The 18,605-nt window shown below is 53.0% G+C and overlaps 1 protein-coding gene across 2 annotated transcripts in view; it reads left to right on the top strand.

Moving 5' to 3' along the window:
* The window catches only part of LOC120320186 (protein phosphatase Slingshot homolog 2-like), a 145,536-nt gene that overhangs the window by 61,270 nt on the left and 65,661 nt on the right, over window positions 1–18,605 (top strand). Inside the window, exon 1 of one of the 2 annotated variants that reach the window (XM_039369707.1) lies at window positions 905–1,484. The exons of the other annotated variant lie outside the window; for it this stretch is intronic. Coding sequence (XP_039225641.1) covers window positions 1,330–1,484 — 155 coding nt within the window. The 5' untranslated portion in view covers window positions 905–1,329. Of the gene's footprint in view, window positions 1–904; window positions 1,485–18,605 lie in introns of those variants that run through there. 2 annotated transcript variants of the gene reach the window in all.

The following is an 18,605-nucleotide window of genomic DNA, read 5'->3' as shown; positions in this document are numbered from 1 at the left end:
CTTTGGGTATTCCCACCACATAAAAGCAGGCTGGCTGGGGAATTCTGGGAGTGCAAGCCCACCCCTCTTAAAGCAGGCTGGCTGGGGAATTCTGGGAGTGGAAGGCCACCCCTCTTAAAGCATGCTGGCTGGGGGATTCTGGGAGTAGAAGCCCACCCCTCTTAAAGCAGGCTGGCTGGGGGATTCTGGGAGTGGAAGTGCCCCCCTCTTAAAGCAGGCTGGCTGGGGGATTCTGGGAGCGGAAGCCCACCCCTCTTAAAGCATGCTGGCTGGGGGATTCTGGGAGTGGAAGTCCCCCCCCTTAAAGCAGGCTGGCTGGGGGATTCTGGGAGTGGAAGTCCCCCCCCTCTTAAAGCAGGCTGGCTGGGGGATTCTGGGAATGGAAGTCCACCCATCTTATAGGATGCTGGCTGGGGGATTCTGGGAACTGAAGTCCCCCCTTTTAAAGCAGGCTGGCTGGGGGATTCTGGGAGCGGAAGCCCACCCCTTTTAAAGCAGGCTGGCTGGGGGATTCTGGGAGCGGAAGCCCTCCCCTCTTAAAGCATGCTGGCTGGGGGATTCTGGGAGTGGAAGTCCCCCCCCTTTAAAGCAGGCTGGCTGGGGGATTCTGGGAGCGGAAGCCCACCCCTTTTAAAGCAGGCTGGCTGGGGGATTCTGGGAGTGGAAGTCCACCCCTCTTAAAGCAGGCTGGCTGGGGGATTCTGGGAGCGGAAGCCCTCCCCTCTTAAAGCAGGATGGCTGGGGGATTCTGGGAGTGGAAGTACCCCCCCCTTTAAAGCAGGCTGGCTGGGGGATTCTGGGAGCGGAAGCCCACCCCTTTTAAAGCAGGCTGGCTGGGGGATTCTGGGAGTGGAAGTCCACCCCTCTTAAAGCAGGCTGGCTGGGGGATTCTGGGAGCGGAAGCCCTCCCCTCTTAAAGCAGGCTGGCTGGGGGATTCTGGGAGTGGAAGTCGACTAATCTTAAAGTCGCCCTTGGAGCCACGGGCGGGCGGAGCCCCAGCCGCCAGCCGGGGGCGCTTGCTTCTACCAAGCCGAGGGGACCCAACCAGCCGCCCTGGCCGGGCGAGGTCGCTGCTTTCCGGCTTGCTGGGGCCGAGGGCTCCGCGCTTGGTCCGCCCGGCCGGCTGCGCGCCCCGCCCTCCTCCTCGTGGCCGGCGAAGGGGCGGCCCGGGCCGGCCGGGCGCTGGGCAGGCTCGCTCTTGCGCACTCGGAGCGCAGCAGCAGCAACCGCCGCCGCCGGAGGAGCAGCAGCAACCCAGAGGGGGTCCGCCGGCCGCTCCGGCTCTCGCGCAAAAGCCGCGCAAGGCAGCCGGGAGCGCGCAGCCCCCCATGAGCCCGCGGGGGGCAGCGCAGCGGAGTCAGCCCGGGGGTGGCCGCCCGGCCGGCCCGTTCCGCCCCTCCGGCCGGCCCGGACCCCCCGCGCCCAGGATGATCCCCCACTTCTCGGCCGACGCCGTCATCTCGCAGAACGCCATCAACCAGCTGTGAGTCCAGCGGGCGGGGGTCGCGCCGGCTGCTTGCTTCCCCCCCCTCCGCAAACTCCCGCTGGAGTTTGCCTTTCCTCTCTGCCCCCCCCACTTTTGCGCTTTAGGGGGGCGGGGGGCTAGTCTCAGAACGGAGGGAGGGAGGCTGGGCCGGGGGTCGCGCTGGCTGCTTGCTTCCCCCCCTCTCCAAACTCCCGCTGGAGTTTGCCTTTCGTCTCTGCCCCCTCCCCACTTTTGCACTTTAGGGGGGGCTAGTCTCAGAATGGAGAGAGGGAGGGAGTCAGGCTGGGGCGGGGGTCGCGCCGGCTGCTTGCTTCCCCCCCTCCCCTCCGCAAACTCCCGCTGGAGTTTGCCTTTCCTCTCTGCCCCCCCCCCACTTTTGCGCTTTAGGGGGGCGGGGGGGCTAGTCTCAGGACGGAGGGAGGGAGGCTGGGGCGGGGGTCGCGCCGGCTGCTTGCTTCCCCCCCCAAAACTGCCGCTGGAGTTTGCCTTTCGTCTCTGCCCCCCCACTTTTGCACTTTAGGGGGGGCTAGTCTCAGAATGGAGGGAGGGAGGGAGTCAGGCTGGGGCGGGGGTCGCGCCGGCTGCTTGCTTCCCCCCCTCCCCAAACTCTCGCTGAAGTTTGCCTTTCCTCTCTGCCCCCTCCCCACTTTTGCGCTTTAGGGGGGCGGGGGGGCTAGTCTCAGAATGAAGGGAGGGAGTTAGGCTGGGGCGGGGGTCGCGCCGGCTGCTTGCTTCCCCCCCCTCCCCAAACTCTCGCTGGAGTTTGCCTTTCGTTTCTGCCCCCCACTTTTGCGCTTTAGGGGGGCGGGGGGCTAGTCTCAGAACGGAGGGAGGGAGCGGGGGTCGCGCCGGCTGCTTGCTTCCCCCCCCAAAAAAACTCCCGCTGGAGTTTTCCTCCGCCGGCCAGGCTGCCTTTCCTCTCCGCTCCTGCGCTTTCGAGGGGGGGGGGCGCCTTCTTCAAACTTCCCCCGAGGCTTCTGCAAACTTTCTCCCGAAGCGCGCTGGGCCCGAGCTCCGGACCGGCCGCGGGGGCTGCCTGGCTGGCTACGGGACCTTTTGGGGACCAGCCCAGCGCTTCCTTCCCGGTCTGCCGGGCCGGAGGAAGCGAGAGACGCGAGCGCAAACTGCTGCCGAGGGGGGCTGGCCGGGTCTCCCCGTAGGCTTCCCCCCCCCTTGGCGGCGTTCTCACGGCGCCTCGACCCGGGTTAGCGGTCGTGTGAACGGAGCCTCTTTGGCGCTTTGGCCCCCGAGAAGGGGACGGGGGTCTTCTCCCCTCCCCCCGGGAAACCCCCCCCCATTATCAAGGAGAAGCGACCCTCCTGCTTTGTCTCGTCCCAGCTCGGCTGCTCCTGATGAGCAGGCTTCGCGTTAAGCCACGGACACGCCGAAACGTGGAATTGTTGGTGTCTTAGTTCCGTGTTATTGTTGTGAATACGGTTTGATTTATTGACCCGCTTTGGGCGCTTTCAACGCCTCCGGAGTGGAGAAAAACTTTTCTTTTTTCTTTTTGGATGGATGCCTTGTTGGGAAAGTCATGTTCCTTGGGATTTTGTTGCAATTTCTTCGCCTCACTTTATCTTCTTCAGCAAAGTTGCAGCGAGGCCTTAGGTAGGCTGCCGTTTGCCCTCTGGGAAACAAACTAGGATTCCCACATAAACAAGCCGAGTTGGGTTTCTGGGTTGGGGGAGGGAGCTTATCTTGGTCAAGATAGGCTGTGAATGTTGAACTGAAATCAGGGGTGTCCGAGCATGGCAACTTGAAGCCTTATGGATGTCAACTCCCAGAATTCCCCAGGCTGCTGGGGAATTCTGGGAGTCGGAGTCCACGAGGCTTTTAAAGTTGCCAAAGTCGGCTGGGGGATTCTGGGAGCTGAAGTCCACGAGGCTTTTAAAGTTGCCAAAGTCGGCTGGGGGATTCTGGGAGCTGAAGTCCACGAGGCTTTTAAAGTTGCCAAAGTCGGCTGGGGGATTCTGGGAGCTGAAGTCCACGAGGCTTTTAAAGTTGCCAAAGTTGGCTGGGGGATTCTGGGAGCTGAAGTCCACGAGGCTTTTAAAGTTGCCAAAGTTGGCTGGGGGATTCTGGGAGCTGAAGTCCACGAGGCTTCAAGTTCCCACGGTTGGTTATCCCTGCCTTAAACGATTTTGCAATTCTACTTCCTGGTCAGTTTCTATGCTGAATCCCTTTTTTCTGAAGCCTGATGCAACCGCACAACCTCGTGCTGCAGAATACCCAGCTGGCCTTGGCTTCCTGGCTGGATCTCCCTCCAAGCTCTCTGCCCCCATAACCGGGGTGGGTGGGTGGGTGGGTGGGTGGGGAAGGGGGCTGGCATTGCTCCTGATCAGATGTCGGAGAAAGCCAGCCAGGAATAGCTCCAGAGACGTCCGTGTCAGCAAAGAGAGATTGGATTCGGCAGCAGAAAGGGAGGGGGACCATATGTCACCCAGATAAGGGAGTGATCGTCAGACTGGGTGGGGAGGGAAATATGGATCCCAGGACCCCCCCCCCCACTTAATGCTCAATGGGAGACAAACGAGTCTGGAAAAGCACCAAATGGGATTTGCATCCATCGTTTTGGCCTTGAAAATCTAAGGCTGCCAATTAACCCCCCCCCCTTGGCCTTGAGGGGGTGTGTCACTCTGGAGATAGTTAACAGACTGAGATAAGACACTCCCCCCCCCACGCCTCCCCTTCTGCATCTTGTTTTCTTCCTGGCCATCTTGGTTAATTTTTAAGCCGATTTTAGTAGCAATGTTTATGATCTTAATATTCGACGGTCTTGCTTTACATCGGTGTATTGGTTAAATATGCCCCCCCCATCTCTCAGCAAGAGGCAATTCTAGGCAGCTGACAACCAAGTGAGAATAAAGAGGAAAGATGTTAAAATGTTAAAATAATCAAGTTAACAGTAAAAAGTTAACAGTAATACAGTTAGACCTCGGCTTAACCACCACACTTGAGCCCCAAATGTTTGCTGCCAAGCAAGGCAGTTCTTAAGTGAGATTTGTCCCATTTGCCCTTTCTTGCCACAGTGATTAAAGAAGTAGTAGTAGTAAGGAGGAGGAGAAGGAGGAGGAGGAGGAGGAGGAGGAGAAGAAGAAGAAGAAGAAGAAGAAGAAGAAGAAGAAGAAGAAGAAGAAGAAGAAGAAGAAGAAGAAGAAGAAGAAGAAGAAGAAGAAGAAGAAGAAGAAGAAGAAGAAGAAGAAGAAGTAGTATTAGTAGTAGTAGTTGCAAGGGACGTTAGAGATCATCATTTTGGACAAATGGCTGTCCAGTTTCTTCTTAAAAACTTCCACTGTTGGAGCCTTCACCGATTCTGGAGGCAGGTTGTTCCACTGGTTAATTGTTCTAATTGTCAGGAAGTTTCTCCTTAGTTCTAGGTTGCTTCTCTCTTTGGTTATAATAATAATAATAATGTTGGGAGGGACCTTGGAGGTCATCGAGTCCAACCCCCTGCTCAGGCAGGAAACCCTAGACCATTTCGGACAAATGGCTGTCCGATCTCTTCTTAAAAACCTCCAGTGTTGGAGCATTCACCGCTTCTGGAGGCAAGGAGTTCCATTGGTTAATTGTTCTAACTGATTCACTGCAGTTGTTATTAAGTTTGCTACACGGTCGTTGACTTCCCCATTGACTTTGCTTGCCAGAAGGTCGCAAAAGCGGATCATATCACCCCGGGACACTGCACTCGTCATAAATATGAACCAGCACCCAAATTTTGATCACGTGACCCTGGGCATGCTGCAACCGTCCTCAGTGTGAAAACCGGCCGTAAGTCGCTTTTTTCACTGCCGTCGTAACTTTGAACGGTCACTAAATGGACTGTTGTAAGTCAAGGGCTACCTGCAAGACATTTTTTTACTCAGTTGGAAGCTGGCACCGTCTAGAGCAGGGGTCCTCAAACTTGGCCACTTTCAGGCTTGTGGACTTCAACTCCCAGAATTCCTCAGCCAGCCAAGTTTGAGGACCCCCTGCTTTAGTTCCCTATTGGTGAGATGGGTAGCATAGAAATCAATCAGTCAATCAATCAATCAGTAAATAAAATAAACACCAGGAAAAATAACTGAGGAAGAGGAAAGAAGGGGAATCGCAATTTTAAAAAAAGTTTGCATTTTGGAGTTAGCTATAGCAATAGCAACAGCACTTAGACTTATATACTGCTTTCATGGTGCTTTACAGCCCTCCCTAAGCGGTATACAGAGTCAGCCTATTTGCTTCCAACAATCTGGGTCCTCATTTTACCGACCTCGGATGGACGGAAGGCTGAGTCAACCTGGAGCCGGTCAGGATCGAACTTCCTGGCTGTGGGCAGAGTCAGCCTGCAGTGCTGCATTCTAACCACTGCGACATCACGCCTTCCTTCCTTCCTTCCTTCCTTCCTTCCTTCCTTCCTTCCTTCCTTCCTTCCTTCCTTCCTTCCTTCCTCCTGTCCACCCATCGTCCCCTTTTCCTTCCTTCCTCCCTTCCCCCCTTCCCCCTTTCTCCTCCTTCCTTCCTTCCTTCCTTCCTTCCTTCCTTCCTTCCTTCCTCCCGTCCACCCACCCTTCCCCACTTCCCTTTTCCTTCCTTCTTTCCTTCCTCCTTTCTTTCCCCCTTCCCCCTCCCTTCCACCCACCCACCCTTTCCTACTTCCCTTTTCCTTCCTTCCTTCCTTCCTTCCTTCCCCCTCCCTTCCCCCCATCCTTCCCCACTTCCCTTTTCCTTCCTTCCTTCCTTCCCCCTCCCTTCCCCCCATCCTTCCCCACTTCCCTTTTCCTTCCTTCCTTCCTTCCTTCGACTTATATACCGCTTCGCAGTCCTTTACAGCCCTCTCTAAGCGGTTAACAGAGTCGGCCTAATTTGCCCCCAACAATCTGGGTCCTCATTTTACTGACCTGGGATGGATGGAAGGCCGAGTCAACCTTGAGTTTAATTGTCCGAGAAGCAGCTCCATCTTTCCCTGAGTAGCTGCTGTCTGTTCTTAACCAACAGCTGCACATCTGTTGTGGTCGGCGGAGTTCACGCCACAGGCTGCCCCTTGCCAAGCAAAACCGCATTGGGGGTTAGTGCGATGATGGGAACCAGCTTTCGGGCTTTGCAAATCACAATGTGTGGCTCAAGAACAGACTCCCTCCTATTTTAGTTTCAAGGCGGTGGTTAACCAAAAGTGTTGAGTGTGTATAAGCAGGGTTTCCTGACCTTGGCCCACTTTAAGATCTGTGGACTTCGACTCCCAAGAAGCTCCCAGTCAAAGCCCCCCCCCCTTAAAGCATGCTGGCTGGGGGATTCTGGGAGTGGAAGTCCACCCCTCTTAAAGCAGGCTGGCTGGGGAATTCTGGGAGTGGAAGCCCACCCCTCTTAAAGCATGCTAGCTGGGGGATTCTGGGAGTGGACGTCCACCCCTCTTAAAGCATCCTGGCTGGGGAATTCTGGGAGTGGAAGTCCACCCCTCTTAAAGTAGGCTGGCTGGGGAATTCTGGGAGTGGAAGTCCACCCCTCTTAAAGTAGGCTGGCTGGGGAATTCTGGGAGTGGGGGGTCCACCCCTCTTAAAGCAGGCTGGCTGGGGAATTCTGGGAGTTGAAATCCACCCCTCTTAAAGCATGCTGGCTGGGGGATTCTGGGAGTGGAAGTCCACCCCTCTTAAAGCATCCTGGCTGGGGGATTCTGGGAGTGGGGGGTCCACCCCTCTTAAAGTAGGCTGGCTGGGAAATTCTGGGAGTGGAAGGCCACCCCTCTTAAAGCAGGCTGCCTGGGGGATTCTGGAGGTTGAAGTGCATAGGTCTTAAACCTTGGTGTAGAGCAGTGGTTCTCAACCTTTTTAATGCCGCGACCCCCAACCGGTTGTAAGTCGAGGACTAACTGGTCGTAAGTCGAGGACTAAACCGGTCGTAAGTTGAGGACTACCCAACTGGTTGTAAGTCAAGGACTTTCCTTGTCCGGGAGTGCCGCGCATGCATGGTGCCGCCCCCTGCGCTGGCCGAGGCGTAGCTGGCAAGTGGCAGAGACAGAGCAGGCCGACCACCGGCTGGGCCACCAGCTGGCCCAGCCCAAGGGAGGTAAGGCACCCACCGGAAAAGGGGGAAAAAATGGCGGACAGCCTTGCTTGGCGACCCCCGTGAAATGGTTGATCGACTCCAAATGGGGTCGCGACCCATAGGTTGAGAACCACTGGTATAGAGCAATTTAAGATTAAACCATGGTTCTCTGCAATTTGCTCGTGCAAGACAAATTGGTCCCAAAAGGAGACAGAAAAAAAGTTAGTGGGGGACAGATATTTTGAGGGCTCTTCGTCCTGAAGACCTAAGGTGACCTCCATCGTGGGAAAAACAGCAGGAAGAAGGGTCTCCTCAACAGGGGTCCCAAATCCCTGGGCTGTGGACCGCCACCAGGCTGCGGCACGCCGCAACGGGGCCGCACAAACAAGCAAAGCCCCATCCGCGGGATGCAGGCAGCACACAAAACCACGCACTCTCCGGTCTGTGGAAAAACCTCTCTCCATGGAACTGGTGGTCCCTGGTGCCCCAAAGGTTGGGGGCCTCTGCCCTACAAGGGTCGTTGTGACTTCAGTCACTAGCTGTAGTAGCTGTATTTTGGGTTCTTGCTGCATTTGGGGCCTGAGTGGGTCTAAAGCAGGGTCTGCTCAGACTGTGAAGCCAGATTTCAAGGCTTCTTCTTCTCCTCCTCCTCCTCCTCCTCTTCTTCTTCTCCTTCTCCTTCTTCTCCTTCTCCTCTTCTTCTCCTTCTCCTCCTTCTTCTCCTTCTCCTCCTCCTCCTCCCTTCTTCTTCTTATTCTTCTTCGTCTTCTTCTTCTTCTTCTTCTTCTTCTCTTCTTCTCCTCCTCTTCTTCTTCTTCTTCTTCTTCTCCTTCTTCTTCTTCTTCTCCTTCTTCTTCTTCTTCTTCTTCTTCTTCTTCTTCTTCTTCTTCTTCTTCTTCTTCTTCTTCTTCTTCTCTTCTTCTCCTCCTCTTCTTCTCCTTCTTCTTCTTCTCCTTCTCCTCCTCCTCCTCCTCTCTTCTTCTTCTTCTTCTTCTTCTTCTTCTTCTTCTTCTTCTTCTTCTTCTTCTTCTTCTTCTTCTTCTTCTTCTCCTCTTCTTCTCCTTCTCCTTCTTCTCCTTCTCCTTCTTCTTCTTCCTCTTCTTCTCCTCCTCCTCCCTTCTCCTCCTCCTCCTCCTCCCTTCTTCTTCTTCCCTTCCTCCTCCTCCTCCTCCTCCCTTCTTCTTCTTCTTCTTCTTCTTCTTCTTCTTCTTCTTCTCTTCTTCTCCTCCTCTTCTTCTCCTCCTCTTCTTCTCCTTCTTCTTCTTCTCCTTCTCCTCCTCCTCCTCCTCCTCTCTTCTTCTTCTTCTTCTTCTTCTTCTTCTTCTTCTTCTTCTTCTTCTTCTTCTTCTTCTTCTTCTTCTTCTTCTTCTTCTTCTTCTTCTTCTTCTTCTTCTTCTTCTTCTTCTTCTTCTTCTTCTTCTTCTTCTTCTTCTTCTTCTTCTTCTTCTTCTTCTTCTTCTTCTTCTTCTTCTCCTCCTTCCTCCTTCTCTTCCTCCTTCTTCTCTTCTCCTTCTTCTTCTTTCTTCTTCCTCCTCCTTCTTCTCCTCCTCCTCTCCTCCCTTCTTCTTCCTTCCCTTCCTCCTTCCTCTTCTCCTCCCTTCTTCTTCTTCTTCTTCTTCTTCTTCTTCCTCCTCCTCCACCTCCTCCCTCCTCCTCCTCCTCCTTCTTCTTTTCTCTCTCTCTCTGTCTCTCCTCTCTCCCCCCCCCCTCTCATTCTCTCTCTCGCTCAGTAAGAGTTGAGATTTGATTAAAGGCATTGTTCACCCGAATGCAGAAATGTGGCCAGGGCTGCTGCTCCTTCGCCAAACGGCAGCTTCTGCTCTACTCTTTTCTCTGAAGCCTGCTCACTGCCAAGGGTTCGGGCAGCCTCACCCCCCCTAGCAGCGAGAGATTGGGGGTCCGGTTCGGGGGGGGGGTCTGCCCCTGGAAGGCAGCGAGTTTCCTCCAGATGTTTAGGAGATATTTAGCAGACTGGCGTGGGGTCCTCGGTGCTCTCTGAGCTGCGTGGCTTTTTGGAGATGTTTCATGACCCAATGAGGAAATGTCATGGGGAAGAAGGGGGGGAGGGGGAGGGGGAGGACCGTGGGGTATTTGGTGCTAGAAAGGGGGGGGGGAGGAGGAGGAGGAAGACAATGACTGTGGGGTCCTTGGTGCTCTCTGAGCTGGGTGGTTTTCTTGCAGACGTTTCATGACCCAACTGGGTAACATCACCAGCGCAAGAAGGGAGGGGGTTTGTGATGATGATGATGATGATGATGATGAGGAGGAGGAGGAGGAGGAGGAGGAGGAAGAGGAGGAGGAGGAGGAAAATAGTGACTGTGGGGTCCCTGGTGCTCTCTGAGCTGGGTGGTTTTCTTGCAGACCTCTCATGACCCAACTGGGTAACATCATCAATGCTAGAAGGGAGGGGGTTTGTGATGAGGAGGAGGAGGAGGAGGAAGATGGTGACTGTGGGATCCTGGATGACCTCTGAGCTGGGTGCTTTTCTTGCAGACATTTCATGACCCAACATCGTAGTGCTAGAAGGGAGGAAGAGGAGGAGGATTCTGCCTTGTTTGTCCCTTACAACCTGGCTTGTTTCTTCTCCCTTGCAGGCCAGCCTGGAAACTGACCTCAAATGCCTGTTTAGGAAACCACAAACTAAATGGTGCCCTTGAAAGCCTAGTCAGTGGTTGTGTGTGTGTGTGTGTGTGTGTGCAGCTGTGCAAACCAGGAGTGTGTATGTGTGTGGGGGGAGGTGCTGGTGGCTGAACACCCCAGTGACTTTGATGTATCCACCCCCCCTTTTCAAATCAGAAGGGGGGGGACACACCCTTCCCTGGAACCAGCCGATAACTGCTGTGGGTTATCAGTAGTAGGAGGAGGAGGTGGATACTCGGCCGTCCACCTCGGTGTAAACAAGAGATTAGCAGCCCTGCAGCCTGGCCCTGCACGCTTCTCAGATGTGCTGGGAGGATGAGGCTATTGAAGCCGTCCTCGACTTATGACCTCAATTGAGCCCAAAACGTTGCTAGGCGAGAAATTTGTTAAGTGAGTTTTGCCCCTTTTTTGCTGCAGTTGTTAAGTTAGAATTTGGTCGTTAAGGGAATCTGTTTTCCCTCTTGACTTTGCTGGTCAGTAGGTCGCCCGAGGGGATCACGTCACACACACACACACACACACACACACACACACACATCCCCAGGACACCACAACCGTCACAAATAGGAGTGTTACCGAGCATCTGAATTTTGACCGAGTGACCATGGAGAATGCTGCAATGGTCGTAAGTGTGGAAAACGGACCTAAATCCCTTCCCCCCCCGGTGCCGTTGTCACTTTGAACGGTCACTAAATGATCCATTGTAAGTTGAGGACTTCCTGCAATCCACAAGTTGTGGGAAGCTGGTTTTGTGGTTGACTTTGTCTGAAATGGTATCCATTTGTCTGAAATGGCCTAGAGTTTCCTGCCTATTCTATTCTATTCCTTATTCTATTTTATTCCTTATTCTATTCTATTCCTTATTCTATTTTACTCCTTATTCTATTCTATTCCTTATTCTATTTTATTCCTTATTCTATTCTATTCCTTATTCTATTCTATTCCTTATTCTATTTTACTCCTTATTCTATTCTATTCTATTCTATTCTATTCTTCTACTTCATTTCATTATTCTATTCTATCCCATCCCATCCCATCATTCTCTTCTATTCTATTGTTTCCATGTTCTGTTCTGTTCTATCCTATCCTATCCTATCCTATCCTATCCTATCCTATCCCATGTTCTGTTCTGTTCTATTCTATTATTTATTCCATATTCTGTTCTGTTCTATTCTATTCTATTCTATTCTATTCTATTCTATTCTATTCTTCTACTTCATTTCATTATTCTATTCTATTCTATCCTACCCTATCCTATCCCATCATTCCATTCCATTCGATTCTATCCCATCCCATCATTCTATTCCATTCCATATTCCATTCCACTCTGCTTTGTGAGCTTTCGGCAGTCACCTTCTACCCATTTGGATCTGACCTTTCGACAGAGGGACCTTTTAAGCCAAGGGGTCAGCCATCCCTTCCGGCCGATTTCCCCAGTCCAATGCACTGAGACCCCCCCCACCCCCTCCGAATTGCCAGCTTTCTTTGCTTGCAGCCACAGAGTCCGAGTCTTGCAAGGTTTTTACAACGGCAATAAAAGGATTAACCCTCGGCCAGGACGGCCTGGGTCAGAAGCGAGTCCTGGGGTCTCCTGATTGACGCCGGATCCCCTTTGACCTGCTTGTCTGGGATTTTCGCTGTCATGTGGGTATCCGTGATGAGGGTTTCTGCCGAAATGTCTCATCCTCAGCTTTTCCTCTCGCAGCCCGAATGAATAGTCCATTAGGTGAGCAGTGGAGCGGGTCAGATTTTTTCCAGGAAATCAAGTTTGTTTCCTTTGAGGTGAGGTTGGCCTGGCAAATGGAGCCTCTGAGTCCTGGAGACTGGGGAGCTTGTGCTTCTGATTCAGTGTTTCTCAAAATTGGTGACTTGAACAGGGGTGGACTTCCACTCCCAGAATCCCCCAGCCAGCCTGCTTTAAGAGAGGTGGGCTTCCATTCCCAGAATTCCCCAGCCAGCCTGCTTTAAGAGGGTGGACTTCCATTCCAAGAATCCCCCAGCCAGCCATGCTTTAAGAGGGGTGGGCTTCCACTTCCAGAATTCCCCAGTCAGCCATGCTTTAAGAGGGATGGACTTCCACTCCCAGAATCCCCCAGCCAACCTGCTTTAAGAGGGATGGACTTCCACTCCCAGAATCCCCCAGCCAACCTGCTTTAAGAGGGGTGGGCTTTCACTCCCAGAATCCCCCAGCCAGCCTGCTTTAAGAGTGGTGGACTTCCCCTCCCAGAATCCCCCATCCAGCCTGCTTTAAGAGGGGTGGGCTTCCACTCCCAGAATTCCCCAGTCAGCCATACTTTAAGAGGGGTGAGCTTCCACTCCCAGAATTCCCCATCCAGCCTGCTTTAAGAGGGGATGACTTCCACTCCCAGAATTCCCTAGCCAGCCTGCTTTAAGAGGGATGAGTGGACAGTGAGGACAATTAACTACTGAAAGGGCTTGTCTTGTGGGCGCTCCATCACCAGAGGTTTTCAAGAAGAGATTGGACAGCCCTTTGTCTGGAATGATATAAGATCTTCTGCTTGGCCAGAGGGTTGGACTAGAAGACCTCCAAGGTCCCTTCCAAGCCTGTTATTTTGTTAGCTATCCCAAGAACAAGAACGTCCGATGTCCCCAATAGCCAGGGGTCCTTCATAACTACCAATCCCCTTCCCGTTTTACCTTAAATCAGTCCTTGTCCTCCAGCAAGTCGAGCTGAGCCCAGCCTTTTCAAAGCTAGTTAACCCGAGGTGGCGCAGCAGTTAGAGTGCAGTACTGCAGGCCACTTTAGCTGACTGTGTTCAGCAGGTCAGCGGTTCAAATCTCACCGGCTCAAGGTTGACTCAGCCTTCCATCCTTCCGGGGTAGGTAAAATGAGGACCCAGATTGCTGGGGGCAATGGAAATATATATATATACATTGCTTACTGGTGTACACCGCTTAGAGAGTGCTTGCACTTAAAGCGGTATATAAGTCTCATAAATAAATAAATAAACCCGTGGAACAGCCCGCCTCCAGAAGTTGTGGATGCTCCATCCCTGGTCAAGAAAGGGGCAGTTAGCATTCTGGGAGCAACTTATCTTTGGAAAAGAGCTGAAAACCATACCGTCCCCTGCTCGATTATTGACTGGGTTTCCTGTAATCCCAGCTTCCTCTTGCAAAAATTGATTGCTGGGGGCTGGGATTTCCTGGCAGAGGCCTCCCCCCCCCCCGCAAACCATTAAATGGCTCCAAAGCCCACAAGCCAATATTTGGGGTTTGGCCAAATGGGTTTTACCTGATCTGCCATCCTACTCAGCCGAGCAAGAGCAAGGAAGCGGGATCCTCAGACCTTTCCTCCAGATGCCTTGCAGGCTGGGTTTCTCAAACCGTAGCAACCTGAGAGGCGGGTGGACTTCAACTCCCAGAATTCCCCCCAAACAGGCCTGCCCCCCTCCCCGGGCACGTCCTTTGGATCTGCCAGTGAGCGTTTGGGAAGCTCCTGGAGGGATGTTAGGGTTTCTCAACTTTTAACTTGGGTGGGCAGGAAGATGAGAAAGGGACAGAGGAGAAGAGAGGAAGGGAAGGAAGGAAGGAAGGAAGGAAGGAAGGAAGGAAGGAAGGAAGGAAGGAAGGAAGGAAGGAAGGAAGGAAAGAAAAATGGTAGAAAAGGAGGGAAAGGAAGGGAAAGAAAAAGACAAATAGAAAATGATGTGAAGGGAGGGAGGGAGGAGAGAAAGGGGAAATGATGAGGGAGGGAGGAAGGAGAGAAAGGGGAAATGATAGGTAAGAAGGAAGGAAGGAGAGAAAGGGAAAATGAGGGAAGAAGGGAGGGAGGAAGGGGAAATGATAGGGAAGGAAGGAGACATGGAGATGATGGGGAAGGAGAGAAAGGGAGGAGAGAAAGGGAAAATGAGGGAGGGAGGAGGGAATGGAGAGAGGGAAAATGATGAGGGAGGAAGGAGATGAAGGAGAGAGGGAAAATGATAGGTAAGGAAAGAGAGAAAGGGAAAATGAGGATGGGAAAATGATAGGGAAGGAAGGAGTCATGGAAATGATGGGGAAGGAGAGGACGGAGAGAAAGGGACAATGAGGGAGGAAGGAGAGGAAGAGAAAATGATGTAGGGAAGGAGGAAGAGAAAGGGAAGGTGATGAGGGAGGAAGGGAAGATGATAGGGAAGGAAGGAGACATGGAAATGATGGGGAAGGAGAGGACGGAGAGAAAGGGACAATGAGGGAGGAAGGAGAGGAAGAGAAAATGATGTAGGGAAGGAGGAAGAGAAAGGGAAGGTGATGAGGGAGGAAGGGAAAATGATAGGGAAGGAAGGAGACATGGAAATGATGGGGAAGGAGAGGACGGAGAGAAAGGGACAATGAGGGAGGAAGGAGAGGAAGAGAAAATGATGTAGGGAAGGAGGAAGAGAAAGGGAAGGTGATGAGGGAGGAAGGGAAAATGATAGGGAATGAAGGAGACATGGAAATGATGGGGAAGGAGAGGACGGAGAGAAAGGGACAATGAGGGAGGAAGGAGAGGAAGAGAAAAAGATGTAGGGAAGGAGGAAGAGAAAGGGAAGGTGATGAGGGAGGAAGGGAAAATGATAGGGAAGGAAGGAGACATGGAAATGATGGGGAAGGAGAGACGGAGAGAAAGGGACAATGAGGGAGGAAGGAGAGGAAGGGAAAATGATGTAGGGAAGGAGGAAGAGAAAGGGAAGGTGATGAGGGAGGAAGGGAAAATGATAGGGAAGGAAGGAGACATGGAAATGATGGGGAAGGAGAGGACGGAGAGAAAGGGACAATGAGGGAGGAAGGAGAGGAAGGGAAAATGATGTAGGGAAGGAGGAAGAGAAAGGGAAGGTGATGAGGGAGGAAGGGAAAATGATAGGGAAGGAAGGAGACATGGAAATGATGGGGAAGGAGAGAACGGAGAGAAAGGGACAATGAGGGAGGAAGGAGAGGAAGGGAAAATGATGTAGGGAAGGAGGAAGAGAAAGGGAAGGTGATGAGGGAGGAAGGGAAAATGATAGGGAAGGAAGGAGACATGGAAATGATGGGGAAGGAGAGGACGGAGAGAAAGGGACAATGAGGGAGGAAGGAGAGGAAGGGAAAATGATGTAGGGAAGGAGGAAGAGAAAGGGAAGGTGATGAGGAAGGAAGGGAAGAAGGGAAAATGATAGGGAAGGAAGGAGACATGGAAATGATGAGGAGGGAGGGAAGGAAGGAGAGAGGATAAAAAGGGAGGAAGGATAGAAAGGGAAAATAAAGGGAGGAGGGAATGGAGAGAAAGGGAAAATGATGAGTAAGTGAGGAAGGGAAAGGAAGGGAAGGACAAGGCAGGCCGGTTGTCTGGGTTTAGGACAGTGTTTCTCAACTTGAGCTACTTGAAGATGGGGGGACTTCAACTCCCAGATGCTGTTTGGGGAATTCTGGGAGTTGAAGTCCACCCATTTTCAAGTTGCCATGGTGGGGAAACATAGTCTAAACACTTAGGAGAGCCCTTTTTTTCGTGGAAAAACCCATCGATTGCCCGTTTTCAACTCCTTATGGGCCTCAGAGTTGCTTTGACACCATTCAGCATTGTATCCCCCCCCACCCTGCGGCTCTCCGATGAAGGGAGCGCCCAGTAGCTGTGACCAGCCTTCTCCCCCCCCCAATTTAAAAGAGTTCCTCTTCCTGCTTCTCCTGCCAGAAGCCACCCGTCTATTCTTGGTCTCCACCTGTGGGCCACGCTGGCCCTCTCTGCCCTGGCCTTCCGTTGCTGCCCCACCGTTGCTACAACACAGGTTGTGTTTGCACAACACGGCACGCAGCAGGCCAGGATGGGTGCCCTGGCTCTAGGCGGGGGTGGGGAACCTGGGCTCTTTTTATGGCTGGTGGACTTCAACTCCCAGAATTCCTGAGCCAGCATGAGGGAACAATGCCCCCCCTTCATGACTCATGGACTTCAACTCCCAGAATTCCTGAGCCAACATGGGGAACTACGGCCCCTTTATGACTTGCGGACCTCAACTCCCAGAATTCCTGAACCAGCATGGGTGAACTATGGCTCCCTTCATGACTGGTGGACTTCAACTCCCAGAATTCCCGAGCCAGCATGAGGGAAACTTTGGCCCCTTCATGACTCATGGACTTCAACTCCCAGAGTTCCTGAGCCAGCATGAGGGAACTATGGCTCCCTTCATGACTGGTGGACTTCAACTCCCAGAATTCCTGCATGGGGCAACTTTGATTCTTTTATGACTGGTGGACTTCAACTCCCAGAATTCCTGAGCCAGCATGGGGGAACTATGGCCCCTTCATGACTTGCGGATTTCAACTCCCAGAATTCCTGAGCCAACCATGTTGAGGAGAAATGGAGAAGTTTCCATGCTGGCTGAAGAATTCTGGGAGTTGAAGTCCACCGGTCCTAAAAGAGCCCAGGTTCCCCACCCCCGCTCTAGGGAAGAAGGTTTGGGGAGCAGAGAGTTTTCCTGATCAGGAAATTAAACTTCTGACCAGGCTGGAAAATGGGAATTTCTTTCTGCAAGATGCAGGGAGTCCTCAACTTATGACCACAATTGAGCCCCAAATTTCCATAGCTGAGCTAGGCAATTGCTAAGTGTGTTTTGCCCCATTTTATGACCTTCCTGGCCACCATTGTCAAGTATTAAATTAGTAACACGGTTGTTAAATGAATCTGTTGTTAAATGAATCTAGTTTCTTTCCCATGGACTTGGCTGGTCAGAAGATGGCCGAAGAGGATCACGTGACACTCCCCCCCAGGACACTGCGACCGTCATAAATATGAGTCAGTTGCCAAGCAACAGAATTCCTTCCCTCCACCCCTCTCCTTCCTTCCTCGCTTGCTCCTTCCCTCCTTCCCTTCCTTCCTCTTCCTTACTCCTTCCCTCCCCTTTTTCCTCTCCTTCCCTCCCCTTCCTTCCTCCCCCTCCTCCTTCCTTCCTCCATCCTTCCTCTCCCTCCTCTTCCTCCCTCCTTCCCTCCCCTTTTTTCCCTCTCCTTCCTTCCTTCCTCGCTCGCTCCTTCCCTCCTTCCTTCCCCTTTTTCCTCTCCTTCCTTCCACTTCCTTCCTGCCTCCCCTCCATCTCCCTTCTTCCCCTCCCTCCTCTTCCTCCCTCCTTCCCTCCCCCTTTTCCTTCCTTCCTTTCCCTCCCTCCCTCCCGTTTTCCTCTCCTTCCTTCTTTTCTTTCTTCCCTCCCTCCCTCCCCTCTCTCCTCTTCCTCCCTCCTTCCCTCCCCCTTTTCCTCTCCTTCCTTCCCCTTCCCTTTCCTTCCTCCTTTCCCTTCCTCCTCCCTCCCTCCCTCTCCCTTCTTCCCCTCCCTCCTCTTCCTCCCTCCTTCCCTCCCCCTTTTCCTCTCCTTCCTTCCCCTTCCCCTTCCTTCCTCCTTTCCCTTCCTCCTCCCTCCCTCCCTCTCCCTTCTTCCCCTCCCTCCTCTTCCTCCCTTCTTCCCTCCCCCTTTTCCTTCCTTCCTTTCCCTCCCTCCCTCCCGTTTTCCTCTCCTTCCTTCTTTCTTCCCTCCCTCCCTCCTCTTCCTCCCTCCTTCCCTCCCCCTTTTCCTCTCCTTCCTTCCCCTTCCCCTTCCTTCCTCCTTTCCCTTCCTCCTCCCTCCCTCCCTCCCTCCTTCCTCCCTGCCTCTCCCCTTCCTCCTCCTCCTGTTTTTTTCTTGGCTGGAGGAAAGGGAAAGAAAATCCCAGCGTGATTCCCCCCCTCAAGTGCCCACTGCCAACCTCTCTCCCCCCCCCCCTTCCCCAACTTTTTCCCTTCCTCCAGTGGAAGAGGAAGGAGGGAGGGAGGGAAGAAAGGAAGGAGGGAAGGAAGGAAGGAGGGAGGGAGGGAAGGAAGAAGGGAAGGAAGGAAGGCAGAGGCAGACTCCCCTTTGGAACCCCTGGAGACTTGAGCGCCCCCCCCCCCCGTTCCTCATTCCTCAGCTCTGTGCAATCGGCAAATCCCTCTGCAGTGACTGCCATTAAAAGGGGGGGACTCCCCACCCCTACTCCCCCTTTCCCTGCCCTTCCAAATATTTCTCTTTTTTCATCCGGACAGCTTCCCCCTTTCTTGCTTCGAGATCGCTTGGTGTGTGTGTGTGTGTCTGTGTGTGTGTGTTGATTCCTTTCTGAAGCCTCTCTCCCCCCCCCCACCCTTTCCAAGATCCTCCTAACAGTCCTGTGAGGTAGAGGAAGCGGGACGATTTGCTTGGCCTTTGTGGATTTAAGAGGCTTTTGTGGTTTTCCAGCCGGTAATCCTGGGTGCTCCTGTTACACACAATCACCTCCAGTGACTCACAACTGCTGGGAAACAAACCCAACCACCACAGCTCTGTTTGTCTTGGGGGGGGGGTATGTCTGGATGGAGAAGGAGTCCAGTTCAGGGAGCCTCCCCCTGCCCCCCCTGAATGACTTTCAGCATCGTACAGATAGTCCTCGACTTACAACACTTTGTTTACTGACCGTTCAAAGTCACAATGCCACTGGAAAAAAGGGAGTTATGGCCGTTTTTCACACTTAGCAGCC

Source organism: Crotalus tigris, unplaced genomic scaffold, assembly GCF_016545835.1.
Source record: "Crotalus tigris isolate CLP2741 ecotype Arizona unplaced genomic scaffold, ASM1654583v1 scf7180000021203.308827, whole genome shotgun sequence".
NCBI classification, from domain to species: domain Eukaryota; kingdom Metazoa; phylum Chordata; class Lepidosauria; order Squamata; family Viperidae; genus Crotalus; species Crotalus tigris.
Note: the sequence above shows the minus strand (reverse complement) of the source record. Positions and strands in the feature narration are given on the sequence as shown.